The sequence below is a fragment of the Heptranchias perlo genome, chromosome 13, assembly GCF_035084215.1.
Source record: "Heptranchias perlo isolate sHepPer1 chromosome 13, sHepPer1.hap1, whole genome shotgun sequence".
Lineage (NCBI taxonomy): Eukaryota > Metazoa > Chordata > Chondrichthyes > Hexanchiformes > Hexanchidae > Heptranchias > Heptranchias perlo.
The window spans coordinates 12,332,336-12,353,118 of NC_090337.1; the positions used below are offsets into that span (position 1 = coordinate 12,332,336).

Genomic DNA, 20,783 nt, shown 5'->3' on the forward strand with positions numbered 1-20,783 from the left:
TATATTTTTTAGCAATCCCTCCGGACATCGACAACTCTAAATATATAATCAGCAAAAGGAAAAGACGGAATAACTCCGTCTAAAATGCCTGCAGTGATAGAAACCACCAACCTGCCAGCAACGGCGTGGATAGCGCCATCTTAAGTCGGAAATGTCGTCATTTGCCTCCCCGCCCCCCTCCCCTCCGGGTTCAGAGGTCAACCACTGCCGAGCAACACGTAGCTCGAGCGGCCGCCTTACCGTCTCCATCCGCATCTCCGGTTACAGTGGGCTTATTTATTTTTGAAAAAAACAAAACGGGATCTGGATGAACTAAATTAAAGAAAAATAGAAGGTTTCGAAGGGACATTTTTTTTAAAAAAAAGTGTTGAGAGGTAGGTGTGAGAGACGGACTATGTTGTGTGTGCGCGCGTGCGCGCGCGGAAGCGTTGTGTGATGTGTATTTCCGGCGCTTAACCTCTTTGACTCGAGCGTCTCCTCAGACTTTGGAGGTTTGGAGGCAGAAGGGGGGCGACGGCGGCTCCTCAGCACCCAGGTACCCGGGCGCCAGGTGAGCGGCGGGGGGGGGGGGCGCGCTCGGCCACCAGCTTCTTGTTCCATCTCGCTGCCTGTTGTCGACTCCCTTAGGCCTAAAATGTTCTTTTTAAAAAAAAAATTCTTTTTAAAAAAAATTTTTTTTGTCGTGTAACTTGTTGTGAAATTTAAACGGCCACCAGTCAGCAGCGGGTGAAGTAGTTTATTCCGCTCCGTTCCTTCCACCCACCACCCCACCTATGCCGTTAAATTCCCTGGTGAGACAGCACCGAGCTGCTGGTGGGATTGGTGATGAAGGAAGGAGTGAGTCTGACAAGCCCATTTATGAGTGAGAGACATCAAAATAAGTCAAGATTTTTTAAAAAAAAACCAAAAAATTAATAATTCTTGGCAGAGTAGTGTTTTTTTTTGGGGAAAAATATGCCTTTAGGATAAATTCCCCTTTAAGAGGTTGTGTTGCTGTAATGTAAGGCTTATATATAAAATATAATATGGTGATTATGTTTGACCAGACCTTTGTTTATTACTTAATATCAATTTTATCGTTGATAAAAAAAAGTGTGCTGATTTGCAGAGATCAATACGTGTTTGCCTGTTTTTACTTTTGGATTTTGTAATTACCATTTGCTCAATGTAGTTTTAGGGATTATCTAATAGCTGTGTTTCTCAGTGTGTTGTGGATGGGGTTGTGAGCATTAATGTATTTTTGTATGAATGGCATGTAAAAGAAAAAGGAAGAATTTGCATTTATGTGGCACTTTCTCCTGTCTTTCAGAAATGTTTCAGGTAGAATGCGATTACATTGTTTAGTCACTCTTGTAATGTGGGATACAAGATACTCTTAAAATGGGATAGATATTTTGGCTGACAAAGGTCCAACAAACAGCAACGAGACGAATGACCAGTTAATTTGTTTTGATGGTATTGGTTGAGTGAGGAATGTTGTCCAGGACACTTGAGAGACCTCTTTGAATAATGCCATGGGATCTTTTAACATCTATGAGAACTGCAGATGATACCATGGTTTAATGTGTTATCTGAAGGATAGGACTTTTGATTATGCAGCACATGCTCAATAATGTACTTAAATACTCAAGTCCTGGGATTTGAACCCTCAACCTTCTGCCTTTGAGGCAAGAATGCTACCAATGGAGCCAAACTTATTTACCTGTTCACCATACTGGTTAAGGTTGTGACCATAATCTTGCCTTTACTAGATGCTGAGAAAATTGTAAATCAATGTGAAATTGATGAGCTTTCTTCCCATATTGAGTACTTTTTGGTTGGATACTGGCATTTGACAATTGCAATCAGGTTGTGTAATGGTTTAGATGGGGGTCAAGAGGGTCAAATATTGTGCCCACATAGTCTGTGGTTTTCATTCTCATGCAGCTTTTAGCACAATATGATCATGCTTCACCGGAAGAGGAAAAGCTTCTGGTAATTTTTTTTTGTTTTTTGTTGGAGCAGAAGAGATTACTTCAAATGAAATGAAAACCAGTTGATATTATTTGTGTGCTTTTTTAATTAACCCCTTTCCCTCTTCAAGTCTCCACACATCATTCCCCACCAAGAGAATGCACAGATACACTATTCCTGAATGCTGCTGGTGCTGTGTAATCAGCTGCTGGTGCTGTGTAATCAGCTGCTGGTGCTGTGTAATCAGCTGCTGGTGCTGTGTAATCAGCTGCTGGTGCTGTGTAATCAGCTGCTGGTGCTGTGTAATCAGCTGCTGGTGCTGTGTAATCAGCTGCTGGTGCTGTGTAATCAGCTGCTGGTGCTGTGTAATCAGCTGCTGGTGCTGTGTAATCAGCTGCTGGTGCTGTGTAATCAGCTGCTGGTGCTGTGTAATCAGCTGCTGGTGCTGTGTAATCAGCTGCTGGTGCTGTGTAATCAGCTGCTTGGTAGGGTGAAGGAGACACCAGAGGGAGAAAACCTGGAGACCTAGTGCCTGCCTTACATTTGGCACCTACTCTCTACCTTCCTCCCCCCCCCCCCCCCCCCCAAAAAAAAATGACTGAGGATGATAATTTGCTGTGTGGGATTGCAGAGATGTAAATCCCTATTGTACTGCTGTATTATTTTAGAGTCATACAGCACGGATAGAGGCCCTTCGGCCCATCGTGTCCGCGCCGGCCATCAAGCCCTGTCTACTCTAATCCCATATTCCAGCATTTGGTCCGTAGCCTTGTATGCTATGGCATTTCAAGTGCTCATCCAAATGCTTCTTGAATGTTGTGAGGGTTCCTGCCTCCACAACCCTTTCAGGCAGTGAGTTCCAGACTCCAACCACCCTCTGGGTGAAAAAGTTCTTTCTCAAATCCCCTCTAAACCTCCCGCCTTTTACCTTGAATCGATGTCCCCTTGTAATAGAACCCTCAACGAAGGGAAAAAGCTCCTTAGTATCCATCCTATCTGTGCCCCTCATAATTTTGTACACCTCAATCATGTCCCCCCTCAGCCTCCTCTGCTCCAAGGAAAACAAACCCAATCTTCCCAGTCTCTCTTCATAGCTGAAGCGCTCCAGCCCTGGTAACGTCCTGGTGAATCTCCTCTGCACCCTCTCCAAAGCGATCACATCCTTCCTGTAGTGTGGCGACCAGAACTGCACACAGTACTCCAGCTGTGGCCTAACCAGTGTTTTATACAGCTCCATCATAACCTCCTTGCTCTTATATTCTGTGCCTCGGCTAATAAAGGCAAGTATCCCATATGCCTTCTTTACCACCTTATCTACCTGTTCTGCCGCCTTCAGGGATCTGTGAACTTGCACACCAAGATCCCTCTGACCCTCTGTCTTGCCTAGGGTCCTCCCATTCATTGTGTATTCCCTTGCCTTGTTAGTCCCTCCAAAGTGCATCACCTCGCACTTTTCCGGGTTAAATTCCATTTGCCACTGTTCCGCCCATCTGACCAACCCATCTATATCGTCCTGCAGACTGAGGCTATCCTCCTCGCTATTTACCACCCTACCAATTTTTGTATCATCAGCGAACTTACTGATCATACCTTTTACATTCATATCCAAGTCATTAATGTAGACCACAAACAGCAAGGGACCCAGCACCGATCCCTGTGGTACCCCACTGGCCACAGGCTTCCAGTCACAAAAACAACCTTCTAGGTTTATTCTAGGAAATGTTACTGTGATTACGTGCATTAAATAAGTCAGCTTAACTCAGATGTGACTTGCCGCCCAGGAAATATTTTGTACACCACCTTCATCTGTAAAGATAATTGTTTAATTCCTGCTATTTTTTTAAAAAAGCTTTAATCAGTATGCCAGAACTGTTTTTGAGTTGAGTGTTTTTTCTGCCCATGAATGACTTTAAATTGAGAATTATAATATGTTTTAAAATAAAAATTGACTTCTAAAAAGAACAATGAATCGGCATGTAACACATAAATATGTTTTATGCAACAGATGGATGAGAGAGCATCAACTCTTTCATCCACTGTAATATCTTTAGTTTATAGTATTCTGTCAGTGCTTACCAGATAATGAATATTATGCTGTATTTTGAGTAGTAAAGTACATTGCAAGTTAAATACGACAATGTAGATTTGTATAGCACCCCAAGAAAAAAGAAAGATGTACATTTATACAGCGCCTTTCATGACCCCGGTGTCCTGAAAACTACCGTCCCATTTCCAATCTCTCTTTCTTCCTTTAAGTTCTTGAACCTGTTGTCACTTCTCAAACATGTGCTTATCTTGCCTGCAGCTTCATGTTTGAATATCTCCTATCAGGTTTCCGTCCTTGCCATAGCACTGAAACAACCCTAACTAATGCTGTAGATTGCATCATCCCTCCTCAATCTCTGCAGCCTTTGACATGGTCGATCACACCATCCTCCTTCAAATCCTTTCCTCCGTTGTCCAGCTCAGTGGGATTGTCCTCATTTGGTTTCACTCTTTCCTATCCGATCGGAATTAAAGCATCGCCAGTAATAGCTTCTCTTCCCACCCCGCACCGTTACCTCTGGAGTCCCCAAGGATCTTGGCCCCTTCCTCCTCTTCAACTGCATGGTGCCCCTTGGTGACATAATCTGCAGACACAGGTTCAGCTTCCACATGTATGCTGGTGACACCTATCTTGTTCCCTCCACAGCCTTTGTGTTATCAGACTGCTAATCCAATAGCCTGTCTTGTATGAGCCACAATTTCTTCCAGTTAAACAGTGGGAAGACTGAAGCCATTATCTCCTCTCTTTCCCCCCCCCCCCCCATAAATTCTACCCTCACCGCCCATTCCATCCCTTTCCTCAACCAAAGTCACAGGCGGAACCAACTGTTTGCAATCTTGGCACCCTATTTGACCTTGAGCTGAACTTCCGTCCCATATACTCTCCATGACAAGGACTGCCTACTTCCACCTCCATTTCATCGCCTGCCTGTGCTCCTGTCTTAGCCCATCTGCCGCTGAAACTCCCATCCATACCTTTGTCACCTACAGACGCAACTGCTTTATAATGGTCTCCTGGCTGGTGTCCTGTTCTGTCTACACCCCCATAAACGTCAGTTCATCCAAAACACTATCCTGCACCAAGCCTAGCTCACCCACTACCCCTGCACTTGCTGATCTACATTGGCTCCTGGTCTCATCGCCGCCGCCCCCCAACTCCCTCCTCTTACCTCCCCCATGTCTCTAATTTAAAACTTTCATTCTCATGTTTAAAATCCCTTCATGACGTTGCCCCTCCCTATCTGTAGCCTCCTCTAGCCATACTCTCTGTACCTCTGACTCTTTTTGTGCACACACTGACTGTTGGGTTGTCTGATTAACTTGTTCACTATGGATCTGGGTTATCACTTCATCCTTGCCTCCATACTCACTATTTCCCAAATCTTATCGACTGCCTTGTCATTTCCAGACTCCGTTTTGCCAATGCCCTCTTTGCCCTCCATAAACACTAACTCATATGCAAAGTGAAAACAGCAGCTTATTTCACTACCTGTGTGCAATGGATTTGAGTGGGATTTGCATACTTTTATAGTCATAGGGTTAATTCCATAAGGGGAATATAAGCTGCTCGACGAGGCAGTAGGAACATTTAGCAGAACTGTTAACATCCCTTCCTTGAATGAAACCTTGTTAATGCAGCATGTTGGAGCTTCCCCCCAATTTTGCGTGTCATGGGTTTGGACTCAGCTGTCATCATATGTAGCTTCGCTTCCAGTCTCGGCTGCCGCCATGTGGGAAGATGCAAAGTAAAGGTCAGGCACTTTCCTGGAAGGGAAGGAGAAAAAGTAATCCCAGACTGTCCTTGAGCATTTCATTGGTAGTGGATTTCAGAGCAGCTTTGGAAAAGGCTTGGGAACCAATTGGGGTGATGAAGGGAACATAGGAACAGGAGTAGGCCATTCAGCCCCTCATGCCATTTGATAAGATCATGGCTGATCTGTGATCTGACTCCATATACCTGCCTTTGTCCCATAATCCCTTAATACCTTTGGTTGCCAAAAAGCTATCTCTCTCCGATTTAAATTTAGCAATTGAGCTAGTATCAATTGCCGTTTGTGGAAGAGAGTTCCAAACTTCTACCACCCTGTGTAGAAATGTTTTCTAATCTCGCTCCTGAAAGGTCTGGCTCTAATTTTTAGACTGTGCCCCCCCCCTACCCCTAGAATCCCCAACCAGCGGAAATAGTTTCTCTCTATCCACCCTATCCGTTCCCCTTAATGTCATATAAACCTCGATCAGATCACCCCTTAATCTTCGAAACTCTAGAGAATACAACCCCAATTTGTGTAATCTCTCCTCGTAACTTCACCCTTGAAGTCCAGGTATTATTCTAGTAAACCTACGCTGCACTCCCTCCAAGGCCAATATGTCCTTCCGAAGGTGCGGTGCCCAGAACTGCTCACAGTACTCCAGGTGCGGTCTAACCAGGGTTTAGTATAGCTGCAGCATAACTTCTGCCCCCTTGTATTCTAGTCCTCTAGATATAAAGGCCAGCATTCCATTAGCCTTGATTATTTTCTGCACCTGTTCATGACACTTCAATGATCTATGTACCTGAACCGCTAGGTCCCTTTGGACATCCACTGTTTTTAACTTTTTACCATTTAGAAAGTAAAAGGGAAATCCAAGAAAGGGATAGAATGAAAATAAACTTTAAATAGATTAGTGTGGGTCTTTTGAAGTTGTAATTTCCTCTTTTTAAATCATTTTGAATTTTTAATGCAAGTCCAAATGACCATTTCAAATGCTAATTAAAACTAATTTCCTTCAATTTGAATTTGCAATAATTTCACCTTTTTTTTGTTGAATTTTAGTCAGTTTGTGTGGTAGATAACCAGATTGGACCAGCAGAATAATGGTGGCCAAACAGCGGATCCGGATGGCAAACGAGAAACACAGTAAAAACATCACACAGCGGGGGAATGTCCCCAAAAGTTCGGTAAGTTTTGAGTATATCTCTTTCTAAATTTTTTATAAAGTTGTACTAAATTGCTAGTGTATATAAATGTTGTGTCCGTTTGCCCTGTGGATTTATAAGATTTGTGGCTAATCATAAAATAAGTCTCAATTGGGTTTACTATGCTAAAGTAGTTCAATGATTGGACTGTACAACTAATAATTGAGGCTTTAAGAGTCTAATTTCCCCCCCCCCCCCTCCCCCCAACCTTCAAAACCCTATTTGGGATTATCAATACATTGGCCAAACAGTTTCGGAGAGAAATGAAAACTTCTGCACAGGAAGCTTCAGGTAGCACCGTCTTAAATTTATAGTAGCTTCCAGAAAATTAACATCAAAAGCCTCTTAAAAAGTATTGCTTATAAAAAGAAGATACTGAATTGGTAATTGCTCAATCTAACCTTTCCCCCACCACCTAGGAGGAAGACCTTCAATACTCATTTGTGACTGTCAGTGTGCCCTTTCTCACCATTGTGATTTTTAGTTCCCTCCCTAGAGGATAGTGTTCTTGCCAAACTTTTAAAGGCTAATAGCCACGTAGTGGAAATGTCGGTATTTCCATCTTATATGGTTCTAAGTGGGAAAAGCTGATGATGCCTCCATCAGGATAGTACAGTGACAAACTGATTGCTGTCTTGTGCTTCTGTCTGTCATAATCTTAAAATCAGTCAGGCTACTCTGTGTTAAATTGTCCTATTTTGTTAGTTGTTGAGTGTGTTATTTTTATATTTCAGTAACAAAGTTTGTAGCAATCCTTTTTGTAAATTGTTAACCAGTCTGGTTATTCGGGAGGATCTGTCAGTGTAAGCTTATCAAGCCTGCATTTTATTTCAGTTGACATAGATTCTTTTTGTGAGAGGCTGTGAAATATTAACAGTGGAGTGTTTATTGTCATTACAGAAAGCAACGCCAGACGAAAAATCATCGGTTGGTCCCTGGCTATTGGCACTTTTCATTTTTGTTGTTTGCGGATCAGGTAATTGTTTTTGCATTTTTTTACTTTTTCTTAAAACTCCGATCTGGTGATTGAATCAACATTAAGCTGCCTGAAATTTTTCTTGTTACATTGGAATAGTTTGTGAAATTAAGAGTGTTCAAAAGATGATGACCTTGCTGTTGATGGATATTACACTTCACAAAGTCTAATGTTTTATAAGCAGTGGTTTGTTTTCAGGCAACTCACGTTTAATCAAAAATTGACAGTTTATTGGAAAATAGAATTTATTTCCGTCGAGATTTAATTGACTGTCAGACTTTTTCTGAAAGTCTTGTGTGTTCTTCCAATTTGATTTATTTTTATTTAATTTCTTTCCGCTCTTGGATATCTGTCATTGTTTTGGTTGACTGCTGTTTCTTGGCCCCCTCTGGTGAATTTTGGACGCCACCCCCCACCCCCCCATTGACCTCAGTTTTGCTTGGGCTCCTTGGTTGAAAGCTGCCTTGATGTTGAGGGCAGGTATTCTCACCTCTCCTCTGGCACTCAGCTCTTGCATCCACATCTGGATCAAAGCTGCGATGAGTTCTGGAGTCGAGTGGTTCTGGTGGAACCCGAATTGAGCATCGTTGGTTTGGGTTTTGCTTGATGGCACGGTTGATGGCTCCTTTTTCCATAACTTTACTGATGACTGGGAGTGGCTAATAGGGCCAGTAATAGGCAGGGTTAGATTTATCTTGTTTTTCCGTGAATAGGACATACGTCGGCAGTCTTCCATATCGTCAGGTAGATGCCAGTATTATAGCTGTTCTGGAATGACTCGGCTAGGGCATCCTGCTCTGACGAGAAGTACCGAGTGGAGTGGCCCTCAGATTGGTGCTGGGACTCTTACATAGAATTTACACACAGAAGCAGGCCATTTGGCCCAACTGGTCTATGCCGGTGTTTATGCTCCAAATGAGCCTCCTCTCACCCTACTTCATCTAATCCTATCAGCAAATTCTTTTATTCCTTTCTCCCTCATGTACTTACCTAGCTTACCCTTAAATGCATCTTTGCTGTTCACCTCAACTACTCCATGTGGTCGGAAGTTCCACTCCCCAGGTAAAGAAGTTTCTGCTGAATTCCTTATTGGATTTATTAGAGACTATCTCTTATATTCATGGCCCCTAATTAATTTTTTTTCTTGCTACTTATCTACATAAATGACCTGGATTCAGATACTTACTGTAAGTTGATCAAATTCCTGAAGTATATTAAACTGGGGAAAGAGGAGTGAAGTAGAGTATGAAGCAATTGAGAAATTACAGAAGAACCTAGACAATATTTGTAAGTGGGCAGAGCCAGGGTGGAAGAAATCAAATACAGTTAAGTGCAAAGTCTTCACATTGGGAGAAAAATGGGAAATATACTTAACGAGTCATATTGAACAGCTAGTGGAGAGGCTAAAAGAGATCTGGGATTGATCACATCTACACTGACCATGTCCAGTCATTGCAAAACAGCAGATGTCAAAGTAAACAGAATGCTGAGCAAATTGCCAAATCGGTAGAGTTTAAGTCCGAGGTTCTCGTGCTGAAGCTGTATAGTGCTCCAGTTAGGCCATTCCTGGAAATACTGCATTCAGATCTGGTCACCGATCCAAAAGAGAAACGCCAAGCTCTGGAAGTAGTACAAAGAAGGCTGATATCTAATATTGGGTGAATAAGTTGTGAGGAAAGATTAGAAAACTTGTACACTTCAGCCTTGAAAGCAGGTGCATGAGAGGAAATCTTTTAGATTTATAGAAGCAACTAAATGGAATAAAAAATATTAATGCTGAGCACTGTCAAGTCAAAACATAACTGCAGCACAATGGGACATAGGTGCAAACCGAAGGGTCTAGACAGAGTAGATGGATAGAAACTGTTCCCATTGGCGGAAGGTTCAAGAACCAGAGGGCATAGATTTACGGTGATTGGCAAAAGAACCAAAGGTGACATGAGGAAAAAGCTTTTTTACGCAGCGAGTGGTTGGGATCTGGAATGCACTGCCCGAGGGGTTGGCGGAGGCAGATTCAATCGTGGCCTTCAAAAGGGAACTGGATAAGTACTTGAAACGAAGAAATGTGCAGGGCTATAGGGATATGGCGGGGGAGTGGGACTAGCTAGATTGCTGGTGCATTGAGCCGGCGCGGACTCGATGGGCCGAATGGCCTCCTTCCGTGCTGTAACCTTTCTTTGATTCTATGATAAAAGGTAAGTTCAGGACTGATGCCAGGAAGCACTACTTTAGTGATTAATACCTATAAAGATGTTCTGGGTAGAGTAGTGGAGAGAGTCATTCAAGAGGTATTGGATGCTGTGATGGAATTGCAGGTTTCAATGGAAAGATGAGCTGAATGGGACGATTGGCCTACCTCATCTGTACTTACCTTTGTGAACCTGTAACTCTTTGTAGCCATCTTGTTGTAAATGTTTTTTTTCAAATAACAACTTGCATTTATATAGCACCTTTAACATAGTGAAACGTCCCAAGGCGCTTCACAGCAGTGCTATGAAACAAAATTTGACACTAAGCCACATAGAGATGTTAGGAAGAGGTAGATTTTAAGGAGCGTCTTAAAGGAGGAGAGAGGTGGAGAAGTTTACGGAGCAAATTCCACAGCTTAGGGCCGAGGCAGCTGAAGGCACGGCCGCCAATGCGAATAAAATTTGGGATGCGCAAAAGGCAAGAATTGGAGCGGTGCCGAGATCTGAGAGGTGTAGGGATGGAGGAGGTTACATAGATAGGGAGGGGCGAGGCCATGGAGGGATTTGAAAACAAGGATGAGAATTTTAAAATCAAGGCGTTCCTGGATTTTTCTACGTAGTTTTCCCAGTTACGTTGCACTTGCTACTGCCGTTGTGGCTCCTGAATTCTGCCACGTAGCATTGTAACATAAGATGGGAAGACTTTAATTAGAAAATAAAAATTGTGTGGCGGGAAGAGAACATTCCTCCCTAGTACATTTGTGTTTTATAACCAGGATACTCAGTCATGCACGTGTTATACATCTGTTTCTTGCTTGGCAGTAGTGCGGGTTGTTTCAGTGCACTTATGATGTGCCCAGAAGCGGATGATAAATATCACATATAATGGGAGCCAGTAAAGATTTCCTTTAAGATATTTTTAAAAAGCAAACATTTTGATTGAATTTTTTATTATAAAAATTCTACTGTTAACGGAGCAAATTGTTTCACTCCAAGGTTACTTAAAATGAAATCAGCAGCTCTTCTTTAACCATTGTGGCTTGCCAAATCTTTTACACGTCCGCTAGCTTTTAACACGCTGCTGTTCTATAAATTTTTCTTTTGGCCATTCTGCTATAAGATGATGCCCTTGGTGTTCTCTGTAAAAACTTTCTCCTGGATCATGAAAAGAATCTACCAGCAATATCTAGTGACACAAAGTTGGGTGAAGATAATTCAGTTCCTTCCATTCTCCATGTTCCTACGCCTTCTCTTCTGTTCCCCTTTGGCTCTCATGCTCTCTCTTGCGCATGTGCCCTCTCAGTTTCTGTCCAGCCAGAAAATGTACCGTTCCTTGGAGAAAGGATTAGACTGGTAAACCAGACTTTTCCAAGTCATGCTGTTAAACCAGTTTCTGTAAGGTATGCTAGAGTGGTCTGGGACAATTATTTAAGAGAATTGGTAAAAGAACCAGAGGGGAGATGAGAAGAATTTTTTTAATGTGACGAGTTATGATCAGGAATGTGCTGACAGCAGATTCAGTAGTGACTTTCAAAAGGAAACTGGATACATACTTGAAAAGAAAAAAAATTGCAGGGCTGTGGGGAAAGAAGTAGTGTGGGACTAATTGGTCAGCTCTTTCAAAGTTCTGGCACAGGCACGATGGGCCAAACGGCCACCTTCTGTGCTGTATGGTTCTATGACTTGTTCCTTTCTTTTCCATATTCCACCCCCTGTGAGGAAGTGTTCAGCTTCTGCTTTGACTCTCTTTCTGGTAGCAAAGCTAATATCAAATGCTCCTTAAGCTGATCTAATTCCATGGCTAATTAACATAGATATTGAATTTGGAATACGTGTGAGTCACGTTGACTTATTTGTTTCCTTATTTCCTCTGACTTTAGCTGAAAGTTACCTTGAGAAAAAAAGCTCCAGGCAGTTTTAGAATGGTGAACTTACTTGCAATGGCTCTGTTCTCGCATTCTGTGTTCCTGGGAAAAATATCTTCTGTTCTTCAGAGTTGGTGGCACCTCCTTCCTGCAATGCCTGCTGAATCAGTGAACCCATTTTAAAGACAGTTTAGGGCACTAGTGTGCAATATATTGCTCTAGCTAACTGTCACAGAAACAGAAAATGCCAGAAATGTACAGCAGACTGAACAGCATCTGAAAGAGAAAGATAGATTAATGTTTCGGGTAGAACACTTTCTTTCAAATGATGACTAACCTGGACATTGCCAATATTTTTCCAGATTTCAGATTTTTAAAAAAAATTTATAGTTGTAGAATTTTTTTTTCTTTGTAACTTTTTTTTAAAGACACCGAGACATGGAATATTATTCCAATGGAAATCTTGTCTGCAATTGGTTCCTCCGGCAACACTTCTGATCTTGGTCACCCCGTGGAGAGGGAGGCGGGCAAGTCAGAGGAGCTTCTTGTGTGTCTGCTGCTGAATCTGGCGAAAAAGGGGAAAAAAAAGTCTTTCATTTATATCACGCCTTTCACGACTACAAGACATCCCAAAGTGCTTTACAGCCAATGAATTACTTTGAAGTGTAGTCACTCTTGTAATGTAAGAAACACGGTAGCTGAGTTGCACACAGCAAGGTCCCATAAACAGCAATGTGATAATGACCAGATAATCTCTTATTTAGTGATATTGGTTGAGGGATAAATATTGGCCAGGACACTGGGGAGAATTCCCCTGCTCTTCAAAATAGTGCCATGGGATCTTTTACATCCATCTGAGAGGGCAGATGGGGGCCTTGGTTTAACACCTCATCCGAAAGATGGCACCTCCGACAGTGCAGTACTCCCTCAGCACTGGCACTGGGGTGTGACAGCCTGGATTATGTGCTCAAGTCTCTAGAGTGGGATTAGATTAGACAGGGCTTGATGGCCGGCGCGGACACGATGGGCCGAAGGGCCTCTATCCGTGCTGTATAACTCTAGTGGGACTTGAAGCCACGGCCTTCTGTCTGAGGTGAGAGTGCTACCCACTGAGCCACAGCTAACATGGGTCCAGGAAGAGCACGACCTGCGACCAGTTCGCTCTGGATGCCTGCTTCTCTTTTGATGTCTAGTTCGTGGCCTGGGATGGTGTTAGGGTGGGAACATGCAGTGTCCTTGGAGCCTTCCGCGACCAGAGGGCACCGCAGGGAATAGTGTCTTATCAACATCGATAATAATCTGATTTAAATTAGGAATTTATTTTAGTTTTAATTAGATTTTATGTTTAATTCAATTAGTGGTACCTCCTTAGTTTGAGGGACACTTTTGCAGTTGCCTTTGTGCCAGTGACACTAGGGCAACCTAGCATGACCCCTATTGGTTTATTTAAAATAGGCAACTTTTCTTCTAGCCGACCCTGAGGAAGGAAAAGCGTTAATGCTGTAGTTTGGAGAGGGGTTTAATAGCCTGAATTTCTTCAAGCCAGCAAAGATGATAAAAGCAGGGCAGTAGGTAGCTGTTGAAATTTAGGGGCTGGGGGTTGTGGGGGGGGAATTGTTGAAGATAGGAGTTCTCCTTTAAGAATATCTATGCCCATTGGCAAAGTTTTCACAATGCTGTTCAAACATCGCTGTTATGTGAGCAAGGTCAAAATGACCCCATTAAAATATGCTATTTTATTTTTATTTTTTGCACATCAGATGGTGCAGTGTGGTGGTTATGCCACGTATCCACTTGGAAATGCTGTTCTTTAACGAAGTACATGTGACCTTATGTAATACGATTTATAAGTAAACATTAAGCTTTCTGCCATCCTTTTTACAGACCTCTATATAACCAACTGAAAAGGTGTAAGGTGGGGGGGTTGGGGGTGCATTAACACACTTCTCCCAGCATTTTAATAAGCAAAACTTGGACCATGCCTTCAAATAACAGACAATAAAGTTAAATGTGTACTTTTAGCAGGACATTGTTTTTCTCGAGCATTGAGTATGAGCGAGAATGCGTATTAGATACTTTTTAATTAAGAAAGTATTTAATGTATATCATCCTGTGCTTTTTAAAGTGTCAAAAGAACATTTTTGTACAGTTTATTTCCTTATTTTGTACCCCCTTCCCTAAGCTTTTCTGCACCAGCTAGGTGAAGGATGGGCTAGAGACTTGCTCCCGGGCACTGTCAGAACAATTTTGAAGAATTATAAAGAGTCTTTACCTACCCAGGACTAGGTGAGCACTCTGCTCCGCAGCAATGTGCAGCTTGCTTTTTAACAACATACTGAAGGATACAGGCAATCTTCAGCTGACTGATACCATTACTAGCTTACTTGTAAATACCTTGGGTAATAGACATTTGTAGCCATGAGTAAAGCAATCTTGCTTGGCCTTGGTTCCCAGTTTGAGCTATCTTAGGCCTGATGTTCCTGTACTGGAATCCTGGTTCAAGATCTTACAGTACTACCATGATGTGGAGATGCCGGTGATGGACTGGGGTGTACAAATGTAAGGAATCTTACAACACCAGGTTATAGTCCAACAGTTGTATTTGAAAATCACAAGCTTTTGGAGGCTTTCTCCTTCGCCAGGTGAGTGTGGAATTCCTTGAAAGTTACCGCATATATAGTCAGAACAATGCCTGGTGATTACAGATAATCTTTCCAACTGCCCGTTATCAAGGCAATCAAAGGAATTGAATAGTGTTCAGACAGAGAGACATTAGATGCAAGACTACCGAATATACAAATGGCCAGAACCAAAGACAGACAGACAGACAGACAGAGAGAGAGAGAGAGAGAGAAACGTCCGAAAGGAAGAGAAAGAGAATGACCAGTTGTATTAAAAACAGATAACTTTTTTTTCGCTGGTGGGGTTATGTGTAGCGTGACATGAACCCAAAATCCCGGTTGAGGCCGTCCTCATGGGTGCGGAACTTGGCTATCAATTTCTGCTCGACGATTTTGCGTTGTCGTGTGTCTCGAAGGCCGCCTTGGAGAACGCTTACCCGAAGATCGGTGGCTGAATGTCCTTGACTGCTGAAGTGTTCCCCGACTGGGAGGGAACCCTCCTGTCTGGCGATTGTTGCGCGGTGTCCGTTCATCCGTTGTCGCAGTGTCTGCATGGTCTCGCCAATGTACCATGCTCCGGGGCATCCTTTCCTGCAACGTATGAGGTAGACAACGTTGGCTGAGTCACAGGAGTATGAACTATGCACCTGGTGGGTGGTGTCCTCTCGTGTGATGGTATTGCAAAGAAGCATACCGACAACTGGACAACCAGGTACACTACAGACGGTTACCCGCAGATCCGACCAAAGAACACACCCACCAGCTCAACAAACTGATCAAGACCTTCGACCCAGACCTTCAAAGCATCCTACGCGCTCTCATCCCACGTACTCCCCGCATGGGAGACTTCTACTGCCTCCCAAAGATACACAAAGCCAACACACCCGGACGTCCTATCGTATCAGGCAACGGAACCCTGTGTGAGAACCTCTCTGGATACGTCGAGGGCATCCTGAAACCCATCGTACAGGGAACCCCCAGCTTCTGTCACGACACTACAGACTTCCTACAAAAACTCAGCATCCACGGACCAGTTGAACCAGGAACACTTCTCACCACGATGGACGTCTCGGCACTCTACACCAGTATCCCCCACGATGACTGCATCGCTGCAACAGCCTCAGTACTCAACACCAACAACAGCCAATCTCCAGACGCCATCCTACAACTCATCCGCTTCATCCTGGATCACAATGTCTTCACCTTCGAGAACCATTCTTTACCCAAACACACGGAACAGCCATGGGGACCAAATTCGCACCCCAATATGCCAACATTTTCATGCACAAGTTCGAGCACGACTTCTTCACTGCACAGGACCTCCAACCAAAGCTATACACCAGATACATTGAAATTTTCTTCCTATGGACCCACGGTGAAGAATCACTGAAGAGACTACACGATAACATCGAGTTCCATCCCACCATCAAACTCACCGTGGACTACTCCTCAGAATCGGTTTCTTTCTTGAACACACGGATCTCCATCAAAGACGGGCACCTCACTCTACCGCAAGCCCACGGACAACCTCACGATGCTCCAATTTTCCAGCTTCCATCCTAACCACGTCAAAGAGGCCATCCCCTATGGACAGGCCCTGCGAATACACAGGATCTGCTCAGACGAGGAGGAACGCGATGGACACCTACAGACGCTGAAAGATGCCCTCGTAAGAACGGGATATGACGCTCGACTCGTCGATCGACAGTTCCAACGCGCCACAGCGAAAAATCGCATAGACCTCCTCACGACAAACACGGGACGCAACCAACAGAGTACCCTTCGTCGTCCAGTACTTCCCCGGAGCGGAGAAACTACGCCATGTTCTCCGCAGCCTTCAACATGTCATCGATGACGACGAACACCTCGCTAAGGCCATCCCCACGCCTGCACTACTCGCCTTCAAATAGCCACCCAACCTCAAACAGACCATCGTTCGCAGCAAATTACCCAGCTTTCAGGAGAACAGCGTCCACGACACCACACAACCCTGCCACGGCAACCTCTGCAAGACATGCCAGATCATCGACCCAGATACCAGCATCACACGAGAGGACACCACCCACCAGGTACATGGTTCATACTCCTGTGACTCGGCCAACATTGTCTACCTCATATGTTGCAGGAAAGGATGCCCCGGAGCATGGTACATTGGCGAGACCATGCAGACACTGCGACAACGGATAAACGGACACCGCGCAACAATCGCCAGACAGGAGGGTTCCCTCCCAGTCGGGGAACACTTCAGCAGTCGAGGACATTCAGCCACTGATCTTCGGGTAAGCGTTCTCCAAGGCGGCCTTCGAGACACACGACAACGCAAAATCGTCGAGCAGAAATTGATAGCCAAGTTCCGCACCCATGAGGACGGCCTCAACCGGGATTTTGGGTTCATGTCACGCTACACATAACCCCACCAGCGAAAAAAAAAGTTATCTGTTTTTAATACAATTGGTCATTCTCTCTTTCTCTTCCTTTCGGACGTTTTTCTCTCTCTGTCTGTCTTTGGTTCTGGCCGTTTGTATATTCGGTAGTCTTGTATCTAATGTCTCTCTGTCTGAACACTATTCAATTCCTTTGATTGCCTTGATAACGGGCAGTTGGAAAGATTATCTGTAATCACCAGGCATTGTTCTCTGACTATATATGCAGTAACTTTCAAGGAATTCCACACTCACCTGGTGAAGGAGAAAGCCTCCAAAAGCTTGAGTTTCAAATACAACTGTTGGACTATAACCTGGTGTTGTAAGATTCCTTACATTTACAGTACTACCATCAACAGACCTGTAGCAAGGAGAGTTTCATGTCCAAATGTTCTTCTCCAGCATGTATAGTTGTAGGCTCCTATCTTCCATCAGTAGGATGGTGTACCGACAGGAATGGAGATTGTCACATTTTGGGATTTTTGACCATTTTTCCACAGAGGATTTGGAGAAAGAGTTGCTTTAAATGTTGTGCTTTAAAGCATGGTGTATTCATGCATGTTTTTAAAAAGGCTGAGACTGTATATAATAAGCAATTCATTAACTTGTCTTGATAATCGATAAATATCAAACACCCATTATGTTGGGGAGTCGCTGATCTTAAGGACGTGTTTGACACGGAAGGTGAATTCCTGCAGATTTTTTCAGATGTGTACGATAGAGTTGAGAACGCCTTGCATTATTTCAGCTGCAGTTCTATGCACATTGTTCCTCCATTGTTTCTGCAGAACAATGTTTGAAATTTGCAGCCTGCTAGAAGTGTGCCTGGTAATAACCCACTAGAAAATCCTGCGATTAGTGGAAATCTATTTTAAATCATTTGGTGAGGCAAATCAGCAGATGGCCATTAACTTCTACAGTATGCACTTCCTTCCTCTAAACAGTTGCCTACCATTGTCTAGCACAGTAACAGCTCTCTAGATGTTAATTGAAGCTACAGTCATGTGTAATATCTTCAACAGAACCTCCTTTCGTTTTTAAAATTGAATTTGGAGGCTGCTATTTTTTTGAATAGTGACTGCGGTTCATTCCAGCAGTGTGAAAACATTGAATTAATGTGTAAACCTAAGGTGCTCCAGACATCTCATTTCAAAAGGTGTCAATTAATTCAGCTCCCTCACACCGTCTGGCCCAGGACTTCTTTGAGCCTGTTCTCTGCTGATGTCGTTTGCACTTAACTGTTTATTTAAAAAAATATTTTGTTTAACTTTTTTTTAAAGTCGTTCTGGCAGTGACAGTAGTTGTATTGATTTTTTTCATTTGATTTTTAAAAGTAATTTGCTCTTTTTTTCTTCCGCCTGCAGCTATCTTCCAGATTATTCAGAGTATCCGAATGGGCATGTGAAATGGACAAAATTTGAATTTCTGTACCTTTTTAAGTGTCTTGCTGTTAATTCCAGCTGAGTCTGACCATTCCAACACTTCCTTTGTCTTACAAACGATGGATTTTTACAGAATTAATCTTTCTGTAGTTGCTTTTGAAAGAAACTTTTAATTCCATGGTGTTGCTAAAAGTCTAGTTCAGTCCTTCATGTGTCCCAAGAAGGCAAGGATACTGTAAAAGCCATCCAGCAATTTAATTTTGTATTTTAATCAGGGAAACAGTTTGTAAGTTCATATTTAATGTGAATATTTTATCATTATATATAGTCGGTATGTAGGTAAGAACCATTTTTGTGTATTCAGATTTTTTTTCCCCATTCTTTCACAAATTGTTTAAAATTGTAGAGAAGATGGTTCTGCTGCCTGTCCACTTTGAGATACAAAATGTGCATCTTTCTAAATTAACTTTATAATTCCGGAAAAGTGCCTTCCTTTGTATATTAAAATGTACACCCATTTTAGGACTTAGACTGGAATGCTTCTCTGATTTTTGAACGTAAATTGGCTTTGATTTAATGAACTTTTTTTTGTGTTGAAATAAGGGTGATATATCTCTAATGTCTTAAGATGTTTTAATGCCTCATTGATGTAATAGACTAGGTCTGATTTTTGGGTTGGGGGGGGGGTCGGTTTTAAGAGACCTCAGGCAAATCCGGGGCAAGCATAGCCGGGTCAAAGTTGTGTTCACAGGCAGTTTCTTTTCTCTCTGTGGTAATTGAAATGAGCAAAATATAAGAAGCTTCTCCATTTTCAACACTGTACTGTCTGATAATATTGTAAATCACGGCATGATGATATCGCCACATTTCTTGACCGCTTGGTTGCTGCTTTGTCTTATCAGGACCAATCGATTGTGTTTGACTGTAAGCAACTGCAGCATTTGTCGCCCAAATAAATATATTTTTGCTTGATTTGGCTGATGTACTCATTTAAACCTTGTCATCTTAAAATATAAATGACTTTCCGGAACACTTAATGGTAATTATTTATTGCAATGACCATTAAGAACTATAGATGCTTACTAGTTGATTTCTGATTGGGAGTTGGGGCCAGGTGTAGTCTTCAGGTGAAGTGGGGTCAGAGGATCAGGGATTATTGGACCAGGGCAGACAGATGTAATTCAGTTCCCTTTTTAAATCATGTATTCAGTCCTTATTTATTATATTTTCATTATAAGTTCTTATATCCACGTTTTAATAATGGAAACTGCCTATGTAAAACCCGTCACACTGTAATCTCATTCTCCCACCAATGGTGGTGCTGCAGCTATAAAGCCTGCATTGCGCTGGCATTTGTCACACTTGCACCTGATTGGTTTAAGTGCCCTATTCATAGAGCAGGACAACTGAACAGGCAGGGAACCTACCAATAAATAAGTTGCTTTTCTTCCCATTTGCTTCCAATCAAGAAGCGCCAAGGAGGCATGGAGACAAGCAACGTGTAAAACTACCAGTGAGAGGAGAAATGGAACCAATGAAATTGTCAAAATCCTTTTTGAAAATGCTGTCTGCTACCATCTTGCTTTCTCAGTAACCCGCAGCCGTAGTACTAAGAAGGTTTGTAACAGAAAAGTTTTTTTTAAAAAATGAAAATTACTCCGTTCACAAAAAGAATGTTATACTTACCAATAAAGTTGCCTTTTTTTTTGTATTTGAACTCTCTCCAGCAATGTTTCCGTCTTCCTGGGACTTGAGTTCACGGACCTTTAACTGTGTCAGATGTTAGTGATCCTGGATGAAGAGGCTCGATCGGGTAGCAAACTACAATTCCCAGAACACACCAGTCTGGGCGACAAATTCCAGAGTACAAGTTCAGACTGCCTCCGAGTCCAATGATCACCACCAGGCTTTGGAGAGGATGACGCTTAGCCCACTACGATTAACAGCAAGGCTGGACGTTCACAGCATTCTCCTCTCAACTGCTCCATTCCCTGGGCCTGTCCTAGACTACCTGTGAGCAATGCCATGAGAGATCCATAATACTACTGTAAAAAGTTTTTTTTAAAAAGTGATGTACTGCAACCCTGTATGTATGTATGTCCTCATCTTAATGCACACACGTATACATTTTAATGGATTAAAAGGACAGATTTGTAATTTTTTTGTTAGGTGGGTGCTTAATGTTCTCTGAACAAAACTGATGAAGTTTATATCAGTAGAATTTTCTTTACCTGATGAAAGAGTGCACAGACACTAGTAACCACCCTGCCTAGTCTTGTATTGACTTGTGTTATCTGGATCTGATTGGGAAGAATCCAGTGCTGGATCTACTTCATGGAGCCTTGTGTATTGATTACTAATAGAAAAAGGAT

General features: G+C 42.8%; 2 protein-coding genes across 5 annotated transcripts in view; one reads left to right on the forward strand and one right to left on the reverse strand.

Annotated features, from left to right (window-relative positions):
* The window catches only part of eif2a (eukaryotic translation initiation factor 2A), a 37,823-nt gene extending 37,613 nt beyond the window's left edge, over window positions 1–210 (reverse strand). Inside the window, exon 1 of the mRNA XM_067994987.1 lies at window positions 112–210. Coding sequence (XP_067851088.1) covers window positions 112–139 — 28 coding nt within the window. The 5' untranslated portion in view covers window positions 140–210. The remainder of the gene's footprint in view (window positions 1–111) is intronic.
* Window positions 193–20,572, forward strand: LOC137331285 (stress-associated endoplasmic reticulum protein 1-like). Of its 4 annotated transcripts, none has more exons than XM_067994990.1 (5): window positions 193–374; window positions 6,813–6,937; window positions 7,856–7,931; window positions 19,881–20,028; window positions 20,139–20,572. In XM_067994990.1, the coding sequence occupies exons 2-4, from the start codon at window positions 6,854–6,856 to the stop codon at window positions 20,003–20,005; spliced, it is 285 nt and encodes a 94-aa protein (XP_067851091.1). In that variant the 5' UTR covers window positions 193–374; window positions 6,813–6,853; the 3' UTR covers window positions 20,006–20,028; window positions 20,139–20,572. The 4 variants fall into 4 exon arrangements, with proteins under 4 accessions (XP_067851091.1, XP_067851090.1, XP_067851089.1 ...); XM_067994989.1 differs by lacking the exon at window positions 193–374 and adding an exon at window positions 440–535; XM_067994988.1 differs by lacking the exon at window positions 193–374 and adding an exon at window positions 444–550.
* Window positions 20,573–20,783: the final 211 nt, after the last annotated feature.